The sequence below is a fragment of the Gobius niger genome, assembly GCF_951799975.1.
Source record: "Gobius niger genome assembly, chromosome: 8".
In the NCBI taxonomy this organism is placed as follows: domain Eukaryota; kingdom Metazoa; phylum Chordata; class Actinopteri; order Gobiiformes; family Gobiidae; genus Gobius; species Gobius niger.
Window position 1 is genome coordinate 10,758,701 of NC_136859.1, and position 21,953 is coordinate 10,780,653.

The following is a 21,953-nucleotide window of genomic DNA, read 5'->3' on the forward strand; positions in this document are numbered from 1 at the left end:
GCTGTGTGTGTAATAGCTACTCATTTTGAAACAGATTGAAGCTACATTAAAACTTAGAAATAGCCCTTCCTGTTTCTGATTTCGTTCCTTAGAATGTTGGGTGGATGAAGGATATTCATACATATACAATCCTACAACCCTGAATATTATTTCTCATGCGATATTACACGCTGGTGCCGTCTTTTGATTACAATTCTTCAAGTACATCATCCTTTTATGATTATTTTTTAACAGGAACAATTCTAACCATTTCAGAGCTATGGAGAGTGCAGCTATGAAAATGACATTAACAATAACTAGAAGGTCTGAACAAATTAATTTATTTCATTTGACAGTCACAGGAGACAGAACAAATACATGAAAGCAATGATAGTATAAAGAAAGTAGTGTACAAAACAGATAAAACTGTACATTTAAAAGCTGGTTTGAGAGGATAAAATCATCTGTTCTCCTTATCTACAGCGATGGTCAACATTCTGCGTTCGCTGTGAGCACTTCTGCGTTTTTCTGGTGTGGAAACCTTCATTTTCATCTGCAAAGTCAAGAGAGTTTAGCCTTGTATGTGAAATGGATGCACATCTTTAACAAACAAAGACAATACCTGAGCTTGTTGGCCCCTGGGTGAGTTTGTCCCTTTGAGGACTTGCAGTGGAGAGCGACCGTCATTGCCTAAAAGCACGGAAGGAATCAAGTTTATTACATCATCATTATTTCACACTGTTCCTATTCAGCGCCAGATTGACTGCATCACATTGTGCAAAAAGAGATCCAAATTATTAAAGTAAAACATTTTAAACTGAAGAAATAATGCACACTTTTAGGTCTGGGTCTGTTACAATTCAACACAAAGATGATAAAAAGGTAGATTAACCAATAGTTCATCAAAACAAACATGGCGGCTAATGCACATAGGAAGAAATGTTGGAAACAGGACAGGTAGTAGTTATTAATTAAAACCCGTACAAAACAAAAGTGCTATCCCTGTGCTGTAAATTAAAGGCTGTGTTTGACCCATTAACGAACTTGAAGGAGAACCAATTTGCAGTGAGAAGTTTTAAAAAGTAGTTGGTGCTGATTCCCCAGACAACAAATAACGTAAATCCTAGGTATGTGATCCTATACATACCTTTGGACATTGCTTTCCCAGCCTGGCTTTTGTTTTCGTTGGAGACACTCTTAACGGCCACTTTGAGGGCGAGAGGCGAGGATCCTCCCTTGACTGCACTGCCCTGCACTTTGACCCTCTGCCCGGCGCCTCCGAATCCTTTCCCTAACCACTGCGGCTTGAACACCACCTGGCTGGGGCTCTTTGCGTCAATGGTCGGGATGCGTTTGTGTTGTGGTCGCGGGCTAGGGGCGTTTGTTTGAGCTTTTTTTGATGTAGTGGAGGGCTGTGGGACTGTAGGCATCTTGACAACTTCCACTACTTCAGTTTTGTCTGATAAACTAGTTGCTACTTCTTCTGACTGGGTGGATGTTTCAGAAGTAGGGGCATCATCTGCATTACCAGGAATAGAAGTATCCACAGGGGATTTAATGGTAATGGGAGGAATTGCATAAGAATGGTCCTCTTTTGTAAGCACTTTTGAGTCCACATCGACACCCTCTACTGTCTGGAAGCTGCCATCATTTACATCTTCAAAGACTTGTAGGGAAGTGGCTCCTTCGTGGCAAGCAATAAGACTCAAGCTCAACCTCTTGTGGAGTGGGGTCTCTCTGGCTTCCTCCGCTTCCTCATAACTAATGTCCGGTTCAGTTTCCAGCTCCACCTCCAGTTGCGGATTCTCCAGGAGGACAAACGGACTTGTGCCATTTTGGGAAGGAGGCTGGAGGGGCGTTTCTAGCATCGTGGCGTGAGTATCCAGGGAGCTCAGGGTGTCAGAGGGCTGTGGAGTTAGAAGAGGTTCGGTGGAGGCAAGCTCTTCAACTTTGGAGTCGTCTTCCATCTCTGCGTTGACGCTTTTTCGTTGTACTTTGTTCTCAGCGTCATTGTGGAGGAGCATCCCCAAACGGCGTGCAAAAGAACCAACTGTTGCTGTAAAGACAAAATTAACACCAGTCAATCAAAATGTACAGGAAAGTGCAAGATAGAGAAGTCAGATGAACCAATTATGAAGGCTTTTACATGAGTGAGTTACACTGAACAAAAATATAAATGCTCAATGATGTATTCATGCCATATAAAAGGAAGCCACCCTAAGAACATTCCTTTTGATTTATATGGCATGTCTGATCCCTGTTTGCTATTGACACACACTCAGCACATGGGTGTGGCATATTGAGACACTCCTTAAACTGTCACAGTTTCTCTAAGTCACCATGCCTAAAATGTCTCCGGTGATGCGAAAATGTGCCATTGACATCCTGGATGAACATTCACACAATGCCCATGTTTACCACCTTCCAACATATTGCATGACCTTTCCTGTTGCCAAGATCTACATGCAGTTCTTTGAGGCTGAGCAGATTCTGGGTCTGGCCTGCGTATTCACCAGACATTGTCACCTACAGAGCATCTTTGGATGTACCAGATACATGTCACCATGGGGAATGTGTGCGAGCTCCTTGTGGTGCTCCAGGAAGAAGCCAACATAAACAACCAGGTCAACTCCATGCAAAGTATATTTGTTGCTTTGAGAGACGCAAATTGTAAAGAACTTGACACGCAAGATGCTAAACTGAATTTCTTCAACCTGACCCTCTCCAGGTTTGAATGAATGCCACTCCTTTTTAGAAACCAATGGCATAATTAACTGAATGGTGATCTGATGATTTTAGTACAACCCTAATGACATGGAGCATATTTATATGTTTTGACTGAGTCTTCAGTAGTTACCTCTCATGGACTCTCTGACCGGGGTTCGACTGACCCCGACTGAAGGAGAGCGAGGGTCCATCGACACCACTGGACAAACCGCTTTCACCTCAGCAGAACCTTTCACAGCATCACCGACCTGATATGAACAGAATAACAATGATTCATCCAAACCTAAGTGTCACTCATGCTATCCCCCTCCAGCATTATGCTTCACAAACACAGCAGTACCTGGATGGGAGTGCGGTCGATGCCCCCTGAAGGAGAGCGTGGATCAATCAGCTGGTTCACTCTTGTGGCTTTAAACGGAAGCTCAGGCTTTGTTTCTGATGCTGCATCAACGAGCTTGCTCTCACTTGATCCCATTGTGTATGTCTGCAAAACGAAGCCAAGAAATTCAGTGTGAAACATGCGCATTTTGCAGAACAATGATTAAATCAACATGCTTGAGTCACATCAAAAGAAATATATAAATATAAAAAAAAAAAAGATGAATATTTAACTACAGTTATTTGTCATTAGCGAGTCACATCTGCAAAATGTAACAGGTTAGCAAACTGACTAAAAAGTAGCTAAAATTGTGGTTAACATTAGCTTATAGTAATCTACATTGCGATGATGTACTTATTGGCATTTCTAACGATAATACATGCTTACCTTTCAAAGATAAGACGGCTGCCGTAACTAAATAAGAATCCTTTCAGTAAAAGCACGCACACTTCTGCGATAAACAACGATGGACGGGGTTTTTAAAGCATTTAAAAGGCGGAACTGCGTACGTGATAGTTTTGAATTGACCAATCAGCGCGCGCCTTCCACATGCTGGCTCTGAAAGCTGATTGGCTTTCAGAACCAAAGTGGGCGGGGCACAATAGTGTAGTTATTTGAAAAGTAGCAAAACGCTTCAGTCAAGCATCGTGCATGTGTTTATGGCATGTGCTTTTTATTATCTGCTCTATTAGGTCTTATGTCTCTAATAACACGTCATCCTCGGTTTACCCAGCCGGCCTAGTCACGCTTTATTAAAACTATTACATATCCCATGGGCCCAATGCTGTCTTGTTATGTTTTTTCAACCGATTTCGTAGTGATCATAGATATAGATATAAAAACAAACAGCTTTACGGGTGCTCGTCATATAATTAGAATGTCATGAAAAAGTTAAAATGTGAAACTAATATGATATAGACTCATTACATGCAAAGTGATTATGCCTTTATCTATAGATGATTATGGCTTACAGTCCATTTTCAAAATATTCAGATTTTATGAGGGTTTTTAACAAGCTGAGCCACAATAAGCAAATTAATAACAAATAAAGGCTATACATATGTCACTTTGCATGTAATGAGTCTATCGTATATAGGTTGCACAGTTTAAGCTGAACAACAGAAGTGAATGCATTTTTTTCATGATATTCTAATTCTATGACGAGCACCTGTACATCATCATTAAAGTTGTGTTTTATTATTATTTTTTGCTGTCATGCTAGTTTAGAGCAGGGGTTCCCGAACTTTTTTTGGCCGGGAGCCCAAAAATTGACACGTTAACAACTCGGGACCCCCATTGTAATTGCCTCTTACATTACATTAGGGGAAAAGCACATTTTAAAATCAAGTTGATGTGTATTGAAACAAATGTTTGAATGGATTTCACAAATAATATGCTGTTTTACACTCAACAATAGCATTTTTCTTGTTATTTCATCCTGAAATCATCTGGGGATAATCCAAGGGCTCGCGAACCCCCGAGAGGACACATTGTTCACAAAGGAATAATCATATAGGATCGTTTCCTTGTCAATACAAATAATATCCCTCATAGCCTATTCTAACATCGACAAACTCATTGGCTTGCTTGTAACTAAATTTAATGCTGCAAAGGTCAGTGATATAAAGTACCTCAGTTTCCTTGGCTCTGTAGGGGAAAAAAACAAGTTTAATTTCAGTCCAAGACAAATAAAAATAGGAACAAGAATGGAATCAACATTTTATTGCAGAGTAATAAACAATGTTGTCAGGACATAAATTTCCTGAAAACAATAGTGCAACAATTTGTTACAATACACATTATCGAATAACATGATAATGAAGCTAAATGCCTTACGATATGAAAAAGTGGGAGGACTAGATCCTAAACAATTATTTAACATCAACTGTCATAATAATGTAACCCAATGCATTTTCATCCATAAAAGCTTATAAATTAAACATAAGCACACTTTTAATTGATAACCGTCCAACAGGGTGCTCGTTTTGGCTGAAATTATTATGAAACACGTTCTACTAAATATGGAAATGTATTTATTAGTGCGTTGAACTAAAACGTATCGCAGACTGCCTTAGCTTGACAGATTAGCAGTTAGACTTTCTTCCAAGAACGACAGAGTACCTTCCCATGAACCAAAAGTGTTATCTGTAACTGTCAGCATTGTAGTTTTTGCCATAAACATGATTTTATTCATCTCATTGGCTTTCTTCATTGAGGATTCTGTTAAAACGCACAGGGAAAGTCAGTTGTGCATAAACTCGGGGAGAGACCAGACAACAGAAGCAAACTCTAGCACACAATGTTTGTCAGATCACAGTGAGTCCCAGTATTGTGTCTTCTTTTCCGTTTCTGGCCACATTCTTGTTAATCTCGATAATCCAGCTCATTCAGTCCCCCAAACATTTTCCATGGGATAAAGCGCATTCACACTCGATTGGCCCTCCCCTCGCTAGTCCTCATTCGGGTGCTCCCTCAACCTCCCGTTGGCAGAAGTGAGCCAGCAGCGTGTCCAAGTCCCTCCTATCGGCTGCGCTGTACAGAGAGCTCTCTCCCATCATGCTCAGGGCCATGCGCAGAGTGGACCAGATGTTGTCCGACATCACAGCAGCTGCTGCCACGCCGGGGCCCCGCACCGCCCGCGCCCCGTCTTCTGCAGCCTGTTTTTGAAGCGACAGGGCCTCAAGGAAGTGCTCCACCGCTTCTCTGCAGACAAACAGAGGGGACAGTCAGATTTATTAAAGTGGGTAAAGCTGGCAAAATATACACTTAAAAAGATAAGAGCCTTTCATTGGAAGTTTACAACATTGTTCAGTATCAATGCGAACCCAAAGAATGATCAGCACTTGAAGGGACTATACGGAGTTTAAAAATGTTAAAACTAAGTATTTTCATCCCCCTACATGTTCCAGCCATGTCCTAATGTGTAAAATGAGCCCAGACCTGTTCACCAGAACTGCCTCTAAAATCCTGCACTGTCACTCAAAAAGTTGTTACTTCGGGTCTGAAGTGCCGTCATGCACAAGCTTAAAGCAGAAGTAACTCTTGCCCCTAGAGGCCATAAGCGCAACTGCAGGTGTCGCAGCAAGTTGCGTTGAGTTATTAATTGTCTTGGAGAGTAAATACTACACTGACATAAAAGGTGAAGGGAGAGAGGGATATTGTACATCCAATTATACAATGGAATTATTATTTTTTCATTCAAACGTGGCTGTAAATACTGTTTAAAGTGGCGTTAGCCCGCAGTTAGCTTTTCCCGCTCTTCTTCGTGATTCTATTAGTGGGTATTGGTTGCTCCGGTCCGGTGGCAGTCAAGTTGCAAACATGGTTTTCTGGCCAGAGACACCAGGGGGAGATGAAAGACCCTCCAATCATCCCATAAACACTTGTATTACCCCCACAGGGACTACGGAAAGGATTTATTAAGGTAAACACGTTACTTAGTACTGCTTTAATACAGATGCTGCAGTTACACATGAGACCTGAGGTGGCAGTAGTGAGCGCAAAATGACCAACTTGCATCTAGTCTTTATAAGTTACCTGTGAGCTCCTAAATTGACACAGCTGATTCCCAGATTATAGCGGCTTCGGATGAATCCTGGTTGTAGCTCCAGTGCTCTTCTGTAAGCAGCCACAGCCTCCTCGGAGCGACTCCCATTGGCTAGTGTCGCACCCAGTTTATTCCACAGGAGGTAGTCCTGTTCCCAAATGCAAAGGCACAAACATAAACAACAAGACAATGTGAGTCAAAATACATTTACAATCTGTGTTTTTTATCATAAGTCACTGCTGCATGATTTGTGGTGACAAAGGTTTTCATAAGTATTCATCTCTAGACCAGTTTTAGTTGAAATGAGGCCCTTCAGGAGGACAGGACAACGGACCAGACACTCCTTTTATTTTTTAAAGAACCAGGCTTGCTGCAGTTTAAGGTCTAACTCCTCCACTCTAAGGAGCATAATATATTGAGGAATATTTCCAGTTAACCGTCACAATTAATTAAGCCAATAAATAATCCATTCATTGAAATAAATGCAAAATGCCAAAGTAAAAGAAAATATGAGTCAGACTAAGAGCTCCTGGCACAGACCTGCGGTGTAACAGAGAGGGCAGCACTGAAACAGTCCACAGCTTTGTCATATTCTCCGCTGAGGTTGAAGAGCACTCCCAGCCCACACTGCAGCTGCGGGTCCACCTCTGCAGGGTTAGAGTTGGCTGCCTGGAGGTACAGAGTCTGCACCTCTGTAAACAATGATCTGTGGAGCAGTAACCACAAGAGCACTTTAATGTAAGTCATGTCATCAGCTTTAGAAAAGAGGAGCTGCATGTGTAAAATGTCAACAACATTGATGCAATATTTCAAAAGTCACATTGGGGAACATTTCAGTACATACTGTTTGCTACGAGGAAACAGGATTAACTCAAAACAGACAAACGCGCCAGTGATACCAAATGTGCTACTCATGCTCAGCTACACAACAGTAATGTTATTTTTCCAGTGGATTATCAAAATTTAGCATTTGGAAGAGGGTCCAATTTATTTAAAGCTATGGAATCTTATTCGTGCAGCACTTTTCACAAGACACTCACTACGCATCCAGGTTACCTGGAAATCTCTCACGGTTTCACATCCAGGCACTAACTAGGCACAGCTTTCACAAGGTGGTCCGGCACCAAACTACAATTTGAATTAGTATTATTTTTTTGTTTTTGTTTCATGTACTTGTCGTGCAACACTTTGTAAACATTTTTGTACAAATCACTAAAGTGGATTGGCTTGAATTAACTACTACTTGGTAGTTAATTTCATCAATAAAATCACCCATAATTAAATAAATGTGTATATTTAACGTCAGGCCTGAGGGCCAAATTTGGCCCTTGAGCCCCAAACAATTTAGAGAAATATTACTGCACACAACAAAATGTCTCAGCTGCTATAAACTACTACACAGAAAATATTGTCTAATCTTTAAGACATTTCCTGGGGAGGACTCTTGTTTACAGGGTGTGAGGGTTTAATACACAATTGTGACATTTAAACAAAAGTATGAACGTTCAGTACAATTATTTTGGTCAAAAATCTTAAACACTTTCTCAGACAAGATAATCTGAAAAACACAAGGCCGAGTTGATACTGCACTGAGACCATAATAAAATCCTTAACATTTCCATTTTTAGGTGAACTAATAACTACGATACTATGACTATACTTCACTATTAAGTTACTCACTCTGGAAGCAAAGAGCCAAACCGTTCCCTCTCTTTGTCCTTTTCTCTGGCCCCGTTTTGCTGTTGTTCCTTTTCGCTCTGCTCCCAAATCGAGCTGTACGTAGGATTGTTTTTGAGCCAGTCCCGCAGCGTCTCACAGGCCTGTCTGTGCAGAGACTCGTTTGTAAAACTCACAGCCAGAGCCATAAGAGCCGTCAGGTTGTCCTTTTTCAACTCGATGCACCTAAAAAAGTAAATAAAATGTTTACTCTTTCTGCACATGATATTTTAATGACATGAAATGTGTTCATGATGCAAAATGTGCAACGCTTTGGTGTATGACATTTGGAGTCTGCTCTTAATGTAGTGTATTTTCTGACCTGCGGAGGGCACTGATGGCAGCAAACTCCTGCTCATTTTCAGCTTGACACGTTCCCAGATATTGCCAAGCCTGCAGGTAAAAGATTATACAGACAAATCCATTATTATTATTATCATTATTATGCAACAACCAAGGTTCTGTCAAGTTACTTCAACAACTGCTCTCCTCAAATGTAGTAAAATACAGAAGAGTTCACAATATTCAATTCAAAATATTTTTTTACACTTTTGTGATGTTGGAAGCTGTCCTTACCAGTTGATTTTCGGGTTCCTTCTGTACAGCACTTTCAAAGAAGCGAACAGCACCAGGTATATCTCCTGCCTCCATCCTTTTAACACCCTCTGACAAAGGGTCAGGGTGTGATAAATACGGATTTTCGTCTTCAAACTGGTATCCCTGACAAAAGCAGAAAGAACTTGTACTTACATTGAATTCTAATTTTGGCACATAAATCTATTCTTTTTGAGAAAAGGATGTGAACTACCTTGTCATAAGAAGAGCTGAGGAGCTGATCAAAGTCCGACAGCCAGGGATGGCTTTCTGCATCCCGTTTGGCCATTTCCTCCCACTCCTCCTGCAGCTTCTCCCAGAAATCCACATCGCTCTGAAACAAGGTTTAAGCAGTTTGTTCAGTAAATCTAAATACAAATGGTGTCCAGAGCCTAAATGGAGAAATCAGAAGTGAACTATTGATAAACATAATAATCTATAAACATAGATTATTATTTTAACACAGAGTGCCAAAATTTTTATTACGAAACTACACACTCTAATATACTGTATGTGTGATTTTCTTAGCTCTGTGATGAACAGAAGTGAAATAAATGACGATCAAAAACTTTTTATATTATTGCGTCTCTTTTGTCTTTTTTTTTGTCCGAGGGGGCGTGGTGTTGCGTAGCAAACAGCTGTAAACCCGACACTTCTCTCTCGCTCTCTGGAGCGTTTGACATAGCAGAGCGGCTGTTTAAATGCACATGTGATGATGAGCGATCGATAACGCGCGGTGTTTCAAAACGTGTCAACAATGCTGTCGTTGAAAACTGACTTGAAACGGAGATATTTAGGCATTTTCCTCCTCCCATAACGTTAGTGTCCGTCCAGAGAGGAGAGAGTTGGAGAGAGGAGTTAATCAGAAAGGAGAGAGTTGCATAAAACACTGATTATCTCCGAATCTAGAAAAAAATCTGTGATTTTGATCAAAACTCGCCTCTGTTTAGTTTAGGATTTCTCAGGTACGTAGAATTAAACCGTTTTCACCTACGGAGAGCTTAGATTCTCGTCTTTCATGTGTCCATAGCTATAACACAGAATACGCTGTGCTGCTACAAATATCATGAAAAACGGTCTGGATTGTTGGCACTCTACAGCTAAAGCCAAAAAACACACGGCACTCAATGTGTTAACAATAATCATTCATTAATAACATGTTTTAAATTTTACCTCAACGGCTGCTTTGGCCTGTTGGAAATCTGGCCCTGATGCTGCAAACTGATCGACCCAAGCCTCTGCTGACTCTTCAGAAACCTGAGCACAGGCACAAAATGACAAATTACCTTCAGTCCCATCAATGAATACTACTGTATATATTTATACTGAAATGAGAGGCATGATAAGCAAAGCAAGGAAAAATGAAATGAAAAATGTCTTCGATTGTTAAAATGTGTAAATATCTCCACATTATAATTTGTGTAGAGACAACCATAAAAGTGACGGATTAGACAATAGAAATACAGTTTACATGCTTTAACCAGACCAAAGGGTCCTCCTACCTGCCTGACGACCTTTGCCCACTTCTCTGCCTGCTTAGCTTTAGCTTTCTCAATCTTCTCATCACTCTCTGGAGCCACCAGAGGAAGACTCCCTCCCCCTGTCTCCACCAGGAACTATGTGCAAGGTGCATGGGGTCGGTGGGCAATTGGGCAATGTTTGGTGAAGGTAGGGACATTGATAGGGCGGGATAAAATAGGAGCAATTTGAAGCAGCGGGGAGAGTAGATGAATGGTGTTTATCAACAGTGAAATGACACGCGATGTTCAAAAGCAGGTAAAATAATGGGAATATATACAACTCAAAGCTGCACTTACAAGCGTCATACACTCTCTTGTAAAACCCATATGAAAAATTAGCAAAGGGCGTTTTATTCTGTTTTCTTTAGTGGTGCAGCAATGAGTTGAGATTGACTTTACACAGTGGTGAGTACTGGCAGCTTTTAGTACACTTTAGCAGTGAGGAAGTGGCCCAATAGGTTTCGCCATGTACTCCCAGTTGCACTTTTCTCTATATACTACAAGCCAATGACCAATGGTTGCGCCCGGCTCCTGTCGTGGGGGCAGTGACCCGTACCTTGTTGAAGCTGGAGGCCCAGCTCTGAGCCTCTTGGGCCTGAGTCTGATCTGTGAGCTGTTTGTCTGTGCTGCTCTCCACTGTCACACTGCCCTCCCCAATCTGCCTAACGAACCGCAGGAACTACACAACGACAATGAGAAATGACAACAAAAGAGCAATTATAGCATGTTAAAGGGTAGGGTGTGCCATGCTCAAATTAAATATGAATTTTACCAAACACAATTGTAGTGGTGATTATTTCACAATTAAAAAGGCCATTTTACATTACATAAAAGACAAAACAAACAATCCACAGCTCATCCTTTGCCCTGCCAGGTCTTAAAACTATAGGCAATACACTTAAACTTTGCTCATCTTTACTTTTGTAGCTCCATTTTGAAATACCTTAGCCTTCAATATTGCCATCTTCCACAACTGTCTTTTTGAGTTTTTGATCTGACATATGTAAAACTAAATGAACCAAAGCTAATTTAATAACTAATGTACTGTTTTCACAGCCTGACCAGTCCAATGTAAAGAAAAAAAGATGAAAGATACATAAAATGACATGGCTGTAAAGTTAAACCGGGGTCACACAGGAAACCCACCTGTGTGTTTTGTAATTTAGGATCTTCGACTTTTGCAACAAGCTCGTTTGCTGCTTGCCTTAAATCTTCAGCTTGATATTCCTTTGTCCTGTTACAAAAGAAGATAAAGATGCATGTTAGACACAACAGGCTGTGTTTTCATGAAGTAAAAAGTCTATTGCTTATAATATAACGGCAGGCTGAAAGATGAAGATTATGAAAAGAACCCACATTGTTATATAAACAGCCTGAAAAAAAAACCTAATATTTTGTTGGACGGCCTTTAGCTCTGATTACAGCTACTGCATTATTTCAATAAGCTTCTGCAATGTCCATCCAGTGTTGCATTAAAGTTCCACCAAGATCTTGTATTGATGATGGGAGAGTGTGACCACTGCGCAAAGCCTTCTCCAGCACATACCAAAGATTCTCAGTGGAGTTAAGATCTGGACTCCCTGAACCACACTTTCACTATGTGAGCCCGATGAATCCTGGCATTGTCATCTTAGATTTTTAATTGACCTTTATTTAACCAGGATAGTTCCACTGAGATTAAAAATCTCTTTTTCAGGGGAGTCCTGGCCCCACAGGGAAACCTATTGTACATGTTTAATGGTAGGGGAAACCGAAGTATCTGGAGGAAATCTACGCAGATACAGGGAGAACATGCAAACAGAAAGGCCCCGTCCAGGTGGGAATCGAACCCAGGACATTCTAGCTGTGAAGCACGAACGCTACATATACATATACATATACATATACATATACATATACATATACATATACATATACATATACATATACATATACATATACATATACATATACATATACATATATACCCGTGTCATTAGGGGAGGAGAATAACCTGGTCATTCAGGATGTTGATCTGATCTCATTCTTTCTCATTCTTCTTTCATTCTTTCATTCTTTGGACACATTGCATTTCTGAACCTAGACCTGACCAACTGCAGCAACACCAGATTATGACAGTTAAAGGCTGATATCTCATTTTTTAAATTATTATTATTATTATTATTATTATTATTATTATTATTATTATTATTATTATTATTATTATTATTATTATTATTATAAACTATGAAAAAGGAAGCCACTATGTTAAAATGTTAGTTGCGGTCAGTCATTCCTAACTTTCCTAACATATTTGTAGAGTCCCAATTCTTCACGGGGACGAGTTTACAGGCATATTTTGCTACTTGCAGGGTCACTTTTCAAGGTCACTTTCAGAGAAATGCTAGAAAACAAGTCTGAAATTGATAAAAAATGTTTTATAATTGTCTGAGTTTAAAATATACTAGGAGCACAAATTTCATTCTACTACTAGAAAAAAATAAAAATCAAGTGGCAGCTTCTTTTGGTCCTATACGAATCTTCCAGCCTGATGCATTTTTAGCTCAGCCCTCTAAGAAACCACAATTTTTGACCATTAATAAGGATCTTAAAATTCTCACCACTCAGTCTCCTTGTCCCCCAAGTCTCCCAACCAGAGCTTCTCCTCCGACTGCTCCAAATACTCCTCTGCCCAGCGCCCGGGATCTGGGACAGAAACAAAATGAAGTGGTAAAAAGCACACAGTGACAAGTATGTTAATTCATTACTTGCGTAAGGAATAAAGTCTCCAGATATAGACCGCCGCTGGGAGGAGGAGGGTGTAAATTTCACTGACTAAGACGGAAACTGAAGATACCTGCCGCCTCAGCGATAAATTCCCTGGTCCAGTCGGCGTCCGCAGCATCACCGAGCGCCACGAGGGGAGCAGACGTGGAGGAGGAGGGATCGGGGGCCGAGAGGAACTCCGCTGCCCAGTCTCCGGAGAGGGCCAGCGCGGCTACGTCCGGAGCTGTGGCGATCAACACACTATAGTTACACATCAAGTAGCACCTCAGACTTTGTGGTCTTTTTCGAGTACAATTTGAGAGAAACGCCGCCGAGTACCACTGTTTGAGAACCGCTACTCTGCTACAACTATTGCGGGGAAGTAATTTAATCAGTAAAGGTCATTACCTCTCTGTGGGGCCTGTCTGAAGCTCTGCTGATCAATCTGCTGCATCTCCTCCAGCAGCTGCCCCATATCGAATGTTTGTGGCGGTCGCGGAGGGGCCTGGAGGAACTCATTTACAAGCTACAATTCAAAAAAAGAAGAAGAAAAGATACAGTATTTGACAAGAGGAACAATCAGACTTGACCAACAACTGCTTAATTTGGAAGTTTTTTGCAGATTTCATTACAGCAGGAGTGGGCAATAAAAACAAGTTTTGCTTCTAGTCAATGGAGGGATTTAGTGCCTTCGCTTTCCATCCCAGTGGCCCCGATGATGCTTCAGGATCAATTTTATTTCAGGTTTTTTAGGGTTTCTGGTAGGTTTTCGGATGGAATGTATACGCAACCATGGATACGGTTCAATCAGCAGTGAAAACCGAAGAAACAATTGATCCTGGAGCGTCCTACAGACCATCGGGATGGAAAGTAAAGGCGCTATGCTAACCACCAAGCATCCGCTGGGTCACTGGAATGTCAAATACGTATTAATGACAACTTTTTTCCAATAAAAAGTTGTAAAGTGCAGCTTTAAGGGAAATCTGACAGTGCATAGTCCACTTAGAGAGTATAAAGAATGGTTAAGAACACCTTTGCCAGTTCTAGGTTGAGAGTTTAAGTTCTTCGCCTTCTGGTAATGGAGGACAAGAAAAATGGAGAAGGAAAGGAATGGTACATGGTCTCAACTTATATAGAACTTTTCTTTCTTAATCGAGCCCAAAGCGATTCACAGCAAGGACCCAGTCACCCATTCACACCCATTTATACACAAATGTACGCAGACACTGGAGGCAAGAAGGGTGAAGTGTCTTGCCCAAGGACACAATGACAGTGCTGGGCCGGAGCTGGGATTCGAACCCCCGAACCCCGATCGAGAGACGACCCGCTCTACCAACAGCACCACTGCGCCACCGTCTCCCCAGGAAATAAGAAGAATATTAAACCACGTATTATATTTAAACACTACTGACCTCTTCCTCAGTTGCAATTTCAATCGGAGCAGGAGGAATCTGGAAAATATGAAACGAAATCACGTAGTTACGGCTTATATTTCTTCCACAAACTTCCAACACTAACGTCTTTTAGATGAGGCTTAAGATTCCTAAAATAAGAAATATAAATGAAACTATAAAAGTTACCGTCGGCGTGGAGCGGTGACGCCAGGCCCCGCCCTCCGTGGTCATGTGACCGGTCAGCTTCATGAGGGGATTGGCTCCACCGCATTCTGCCTCCACCAACTCCCGCATCGCCATGGCAACACCTGGAAGGGGACACCCCCGAAACCTGGACCTTATGGAGGAAAAGTGAACAATATTTTAATTTCATCACATTCACTGTTTGGCTTCTACATTTGATTATCGGTATCGCCGAGTATGTAAATGATCACTGAGCTGAACGTGTTTTTCTAAACAAGAACCAATGAAGGAAGCACAGCTGTAACTGCATCGTGGCTAATGCAGCGTAAATACTGACTGGAGGCTCTGCAACGTTAGATAACAGTTTAATGTGGAAAATATGCTGACATGTTAATAGATTGGTGCTAATTTCAGAAGCAAACCAAAAAAAAAACTGGGTAAAAGTTATTGTTATTAGTAGTTATTATTGCACTTCAGGTTTATAATACACTAATACACTAATTTTGAGTTTAGTCTTTATTGAAGGGACAGTGGACAGAGACATTAAGCTCAAAGACAGATATGTTCTGCAGCAGATTATAGCTAAATAGCTAGTTTCCATCTGCAGTCCTTGATTACATAGATAATATACAGCAACATTGTCGCAAAAAAAAAAAAAAACTGTATGGGAAAGGCATTCATCCTCCAGATGTTGTGTGAGTTTCTCTACAACCACTTTTTCTAATGTTTTTGATACAGCGGGGAAAATGCGAATTGGTCTGCAGTTGAGAATATCCTGTTTATTTCCACTATTATTCCTGGAATAATAGTGGCTGTTTTTAATGTGCTTGGGAAGGTGCTTTCAGTTATTGATTGATTTATCAGTTTTGTTACAGGCACAATAAGAGTATCTTTGTAGGTTTTTAGGAAGAGAGTGTCCAATCCGTGGATATCCTTAGACCGTGAGTTTGATAATGTGGATTTTATTTACTCTTGTTTCATTAGTTAGTTCTAAACCTAGTCCATCCTGACTGGCTACACATTCACCTAAACAGAGACACTTACGATAGAAAACACCTACATTATTTCCCTACAATGTTTCCCTGTTTTTTTGCATCATCCATCCTCAGTAACGCTTCTACACTTTGTATCGTGCATCGTGTCAACAAGGCTGACGTAACAAAGGTTAAATCCCAAAGGTTGCCAGTCATTAAAAATCTGCACATACCATGTCATACCATCTGTTTTATTTTTTCCAGGCCACTTACTTCTCTTACATAACAATTCCCTCTCTGACACATCTAATATCCACCTCACAGCACTTGGAAGTATTGTTAATCCGTGTTATGACCGGCAGTGCACTGAAAAAAACAATGCACAATTTGATAATAATGTGTTAAATATTATAGGGATGCATGTATTACAAATGTATCTGCATTCGAGCAAAGCATGATCCCTCAGGTGTGTAGAGGGTCACACATGTCGTTGCAAGTTTAAGGTTATTTCTTTTATTGAGGACAGATGCACTGAGTATGATTAGTGTCAACATAAGAGGATTAGGAAAAAGATATTAATACACGTTATCAAACATCCTGTAGGTCATCCTCGCACCTGCTCATTTTCTCCTACAACCAAAGCCCATTCTGCACCCTGCACTGCTTTCCTTACAGGTGAACAACACTACCAAGTTAGCATTCAGGTAGATGACAAAAGAAAGGGGAATTGCTCATTGAATATGATCTTTGCAGGAATTTAACATTGCAGCTCTTGTGCCAACCAAATCAGCTGGCTACACCTCAAGTCATATTAGAGCTATTGCTAATTATTTTTACTGCATTGAAAAGGAGAAATACACATTGAAAGCAGCAAACGCAGGTCAAAATCATAGATATAAATGGCGAAATGCTTCTGTCAGTTGGTGAAGATACACAAATCTGCAAGCCTTAGGGGAAAATTGTATTTGCTAGCCTTAGCTGGAGATGCTAGCTGCAGTGAAGCATGCACAGTGCTAGCTCTGTAGTGTAAATAAAGATAATACAAGCTATGTTTTTCATCTTATAAAGAGGACTGGTCTCTCCATAGTCTAATATAGATGTGTCATAAGCAGGACTTGACAATACATTACTCAGTGGATCTATTTTTCTTTTTATATTCTCACAATCTAACACAAATAGCCACACAATGTTCAAAACAAATAGTAGTGGATATGATAAATGAGCATAAATGACACTTCAACTTACAAAAATGCATTTAGAAATACGGATCGTTAATGCCACAGTCTGAATATGAATATGGGGAAAACACTGAAACAGTATTTTACTATACAAACCTCAGCCGCTGCTGCTGTAGCCCCGATCCAGGCACTTGTCTGTCTGTGGATCGATCCCCGGTCCAATCCTGGCAGTCAAATCCTACAGCTACTACGGGAAGAAGCTCTGTACACACAAAAAACTCCTCTCCTTTTCAGCCTCTTTCTTCCATGACCCACAAACCTTCACTGTTTTTGCTGCTCGCCCTGACACTACCAGCAGCTCCCGCAGCAGCGCAGCGCCACGACTGCGATTCACAAACGGGTTTACGCAAAAAGACGTCACCAGCGGCTGTGAACAGAGCGCCGCAAAATGAGAAAGAACTACCTCTACGCAAGAAAACCGAATGCGCAGCGGCAGGAGATCAAAGTCCAGTGAAGCAGATGACCCCAGTCTTTGGATAATCATTACAGATATTTACACATTCTCCCCATTTTCCTTTAAAATGCATCAGGAGGTGGAGGTTTATCTTAGGCACAAATCCAACACAAACTGATGCATTCATGTTTGCAAAGTCCCGTTCACAACCTGCCACTAGATGGCGTGGCCCGCAATGGCATTGAATAGATGGCACACTGCCACACTTTGAACAATACTGTGCAGGGCTTACTACACTACTACTACTACTACTGGGAGTGCTACCACTTATAGTAGTGGGGTTGTAATCAGTTGCATGTAGGCTACTTATAATATCACAAAAAATGTACTTTCAGGAGTAGTATAATACTCATGAAATAAAAGAAAAAACAATACTGCATGGACTTAATGTACATCTTTACAGATAAAATTATAGATTTGAGGTATTGAGAAGTATTGTACTTTTTTACTTCTACTTAAGTATTATTATATTATTATTAACTTTACTTATGTATAAACGTGTGCTCTAAGGCAAAATTATTGACAAATGAAAATATGTATTTTTGATTTTTAATGCTTTGACAGTATGTCAGTTGGATCACGTCACTACCACTACCTCAAACTTCTCTCTCACTGAGTTGTACTTCAGCAAGTACCAGAATATTAATAATGAAAGTATACCGGCTACTCTACCCATTTTTTTATGACTAATTCTGCTGCTACTACTTTTTTTCCTTGTCCTATCCCAGAGTACCTCACTACTACTATTACTACTACGACTACGACTACTACTACTATTACAACAACTACTACTAATACTACTACCCCCACAGCTACAACTACTACTACTACTACAACTACTCCTATTCCTAATCCTACTCCTACTCCTACTCCTACTACTACTACTACTACTACGACTACTACTACCACCACTACAACTACTCCTACTACTACCACTACCACTACAACTACTACCCCTACAACTACTCCTACAACTACTACTACCATTACAACTACTTGTACTACTACTACTACTACCACTACAACTACTACTACCATTACAACTACTTGTACTACTACTACTACCATTACCACTACTACTACTACCACTACAACTACTACTACCATTACAACTACTTGTACTACTACTACCACTACAACTACGACTACCATTACAACTACTTGTACTACTACTACTACTACTACCACTACCACTACAACTACTACCACTACAACTACTAACCCTACAACTACTCCTACTCCTACTCCTACTACCACTACCACTACTACTACTACTACTACTACTACTACTACTACTACTACTACCACTACTACTCTTACTACTAGTTAATCACTGTATTAGTTGCGACAGCCATGATCAATGAAACCGAGTTGTCATATAGTGATTTTATTATGAATTTCGTAATGTTTTGACATTTCTCTTCAACAATAATTGGTCATCATTTTCTAGTCATCATTGTCACCCATTTTACTTCATGTTTTGATCGTAACATAGTCATAGCTAATATAAGTTTATCAATGCAATGTTTTGTTCCTTTCTTAACATCACACTCAAAAACAACAGGCTTTAATTTACCGACAAGGTTAGCACTGCACACTGATAGGCTACACGGACGAAACAGCAAGAGACACCGGGGAGAGTGGAGCAGGGGTGGAGAGGGGGGAGTGAGGAGGATTACACAATTTTACATTCTTTTAACAAAAGAATTAGAGTTTTGTGTAAATAAACTTATCATAAAAATGTTAAATATAGCTCAGAATATCACCTGGTGAAAGATGAACCACGTGAAATGCATCTAGGACATCACAGCGAGTGCCCTTCTGTATTTCAAATATTAATTTCTTAAATTACAACAATTTTACACATACATTAGGTGACACTCATCAAGCCAGAGATATCAACCTTATCACTACTACTATTATTATTATTGTATACCTTTTAAAGATGCTATTACAATGGTAAAAAAAAAAAAAGATATAAAATTATAAATGGCTCTCTTTTTAAATGTGCAAATGAAGAGAAGACATGTCTGCAATAATAGTAGTAATAATAATAACCGTATATAATATTCATCATTCTATGTACAGAAAATTCATTACAATCAGTACAATCAAAACTGTCCAAGCTGAGTGGACGTTCTGAATACAGCAGGGGTGGCGTATGTGCGCTGCAAAAATCTACTTAAGTTTAAATGACTTGAACTGTGGAGGAAGAGGATTGAGATTGGAGTCGTTTTGTTTGTTTACTTATTATTAGACCGTGAATATTTGGATTGTTTCAACATACTACATCAAATCTGATATTGTTTCATTTATCTGCCAATGGAAGCACTTCTTAAAATTCATAAAGGCTAGTTAAACAGTAATAAAAAATTCAGTCATCCATACTTTTGTAGCTCTCGGTGTCAGAGGATCTGATGAACTGGGGGATCAGAAATAAAGGAAATGATGCCACTTCTCTACACCAAAAGCAAAGTCCAGATTACTACTTTATGAAAGCTTTACTTGCTATATTAGGAATCTCTTACAATTGAAATACGAAAAAAAAAAAAAAATCCTGCTCCATTGGCAGATACTGTGACTGATGTGATCACAAAATATAATAAAACCAGGCATGTTTTAGGTCTAAAAAGTAAAAAAAAAAGTACATCAAATCCTAGATAAACATTCCTATTGCAAGTCATTTTCCACTGATGTAGACATTCAGGTTTGCAGCGTGTCTGCGTGTGTGGATTTAAAAGCAGTGTTTAGTGATACACAAGTTCAGAAACAATCCACTGGTCACTGTGAGGGGTCAGAGGTTTTCCATTTGTGGCACGAGCGATAATTGGCCAAAAAGCCATTTCAAACGATGAGTGCCAAAGGCTAATGGCACAGCGCTGAAGCACTGAATTTACTGAAGGCTGAGGTTGAGCGTTTAGTGACCTGCAAAAATGTCCGCCATTAGCATTTGCAGACAGGGCCGTGCACAAAAAAATTGGGAAAAACAGACGTCGTCCGCTATGTCAATCCTGGATAAGTCTTTATTTAAGTCTTAGTTTTGGTTGAATCTAAGTACTATAATGGATAATCCCTGGTTTAACACTAATTTATTTCTGATTTAGTCTTTATTTTTTGTGTAATTCCTGGATAAAGTTTGGTCCTGGTTTGCGTTGATTCATGCCCTTCAACAGTCCCATTGTATAGACTCTAGGTTATGTCCTGGTTTAGTCCCCATTCAGCCCTCACATTCACAGTAGCCATAATATAAAAGGCACACGGCCATGTTTGCAGTTTACAGCAGATACACAGATAGGAATGTGTCTTAAGATGGAAGGAGAGAGCTTGTGCACGATTTGCATGTACTAGTATCGTCAGTCTATAGGAAGAAACCGGCATTGAAGCTTTGTGCATTTACAATAGTACAAGGCCAATGTGTTCTGGGCTGATTGGTTTTCTTTAAGGGAGTCATTCAGTGATAAACTTAACTATAGACTTTTAAAAAATCACTCTCAGTCAACCGGCATTACACTATACAAACACTATTACCATCATGTGATTTAGTTCTGGTGCATTTACAGCATTACATCAGTTGTTTGGTGGTTACATTACTGTATACATTGTGCCATTCAACATTGAGGTGGAGGACGAGAGCCCATTATCGGGCTATAGGTCACAAATGGCATTGCGGTATTACAGTGACGGTGTTGTGCGGCGTGTCGGAAAGCATACATTCCTTTTATATAATAGTTGTTTTTTTTGAGTTGTGTGAGCAGAGGTGGGCGATACATGTCGTGTGTGTAAGATAATAAAGGAATATTGTTTGGAAGATATGCAAAGGTAGCCTATAAATATCATCACGAACAAAACAAATCCATCTTTCTGTGGTGTTGCTTTACATTCTTTTTGAGCCACATATTAATCCAAGTAAAGAAAACAGCACATTTTTTTGATGGATCGCAAAACCGTTTCCAGTTTAATATAAAAATGAAGATATTATCTCAGCCCTGTATCGCCCGCCTCTGCATGTGAGTGTGTGATTGGTTAAGCCTGCATGTAGTTTTCCATGACAACAGGTGCGGATTAGATACATGTGTGTTTTAGTAGCGGCGCACGCTGCTGTCTCTCGCCTCCTTCTTGATGATGATTCTCTGGTCGTCGCTGGCTTCGTCCGGAGACTCTGCCGCCTCCTCTTCCTCCTCCTCCTCCCCTTCCGCCTCCGTGTCCGCCGCAGAGATGCCCATGCGAGATTCGTAGGACTGTGGAGCGACCAGAGTTTACCCATGTTAATATAGACAACTATTTAGAGCTTTTCCATTACTCATTTGGGACGCTCTGTGTGGGAACCCAAATGCGAGTCTTAAAGTGCATATGACACATTAGACACATTTTTAGCAAGATTTTGCTAATTTTACCCAGCTTCATTTAGTTTGACCATTTATAGATTCACTTCCTTATAGATACAGACGGGATCGCGTCATAGAAGGGGGTGTGGCCTCACCAAGGGGGAAAACAGAATATTTT

At 40.3% G+C, this 21,953-nt stretch overlaps 3 protein-coding genes across 4 annotated transcripts in view; all 3 read right to left on the minus strand.

The window, feature by feature from the left end:
• Window positions 1-340: 340 nt before the first annotated feature.
• cdca3 (cell division cycle associated 3) lies at window positions 341-3,552 on the minus strand. Its single transcript, XM_079561249.1, has 6 exons — window positions 3,473-3,552; window positions 3,047-3,190; window positions 2,837-2,954; window positions 1,127-2,035; window positions 602-669; window positions 341-532 (listed from the first exon to the last, which is right to left on the minus strand). Exons 2-6 carry the CDS (start codon window positions 3,179-3,181, stop codon window positions 440-442), a joined length of 1,323 nt encoding a protein of 440 aa, XP_079417375.1. The 5' UTR covers window positions 3,182-3,190; window positions 3,473-3,552; the 3' UTR covers window positions 341-439.
• A 1,656-nt stretch (window positions 3,553-5,208) lies between these two features.
• pex5 (peroxisomal biogenesis factor 5) lies at window positions 5,209-17,312 on the minus strand. Of its 2 annotated transcripts, XM_079561180.1 has the most exons (16): window positions 17,093-17,312; window positions 14,788-14,938; window positions 14,620-14,658; window positions 13,616-13,733; window positions 13,299-13,451; window positions 13,063-13,147; window positions 11,609-11,696; window positions 11,019-11,141; window positions 10,116-10,199; window positions 9,157-9,276; window positions 8,925-9,068; window positions 8,671-8,741; window positions 8,313-8,534; window positions 7,173-7,338; window positions 6,623-6,780; window positions 5,209-5,788 (listed from the first exon to the last, which is right to left on the minus strand). In XM_079561180.1, exons 2-16 carry the CDS (start codon window positions 14,899-14,901, stop codon window positions 5,542-5,544), a joined length of 1,932 nt encoding a protein of 643 aa, XP_079417306.1. In that variant the 5' UTR covers window positions 14,902-14,938; window positions 17,093-17,312; the 3' UTR covers window positions 5,209-5,541. The 2 variants fall into 2 exon arrangements, with proteins under 2 accessions (XP_079417306.1, XP_079417307.1); XM_079561181.1 differs by lacking the exon at window positions 11,019-11,141.
• Window positions 17,313-21,179: 3,867 nt separating this feature from the next.
• Window positions 21,180-21,953, minus strand: part of clstn3 (calsyntenin 3) — a 50,626-nt gene continuing 49,852 nt past the window's right edge. The window contains exon 19 of the mRNA XM_079561179.1: window positions 21,180-21,688. Coding sequence (XP_079417305.1) covers window positions 21,530-21,688 — 159 coding nt within the window. The 3' untranslated portion in view covers window positions 21,180-21,529. The remainder of the gene's footprint in view (window positions 21,689-21,953) is intronic.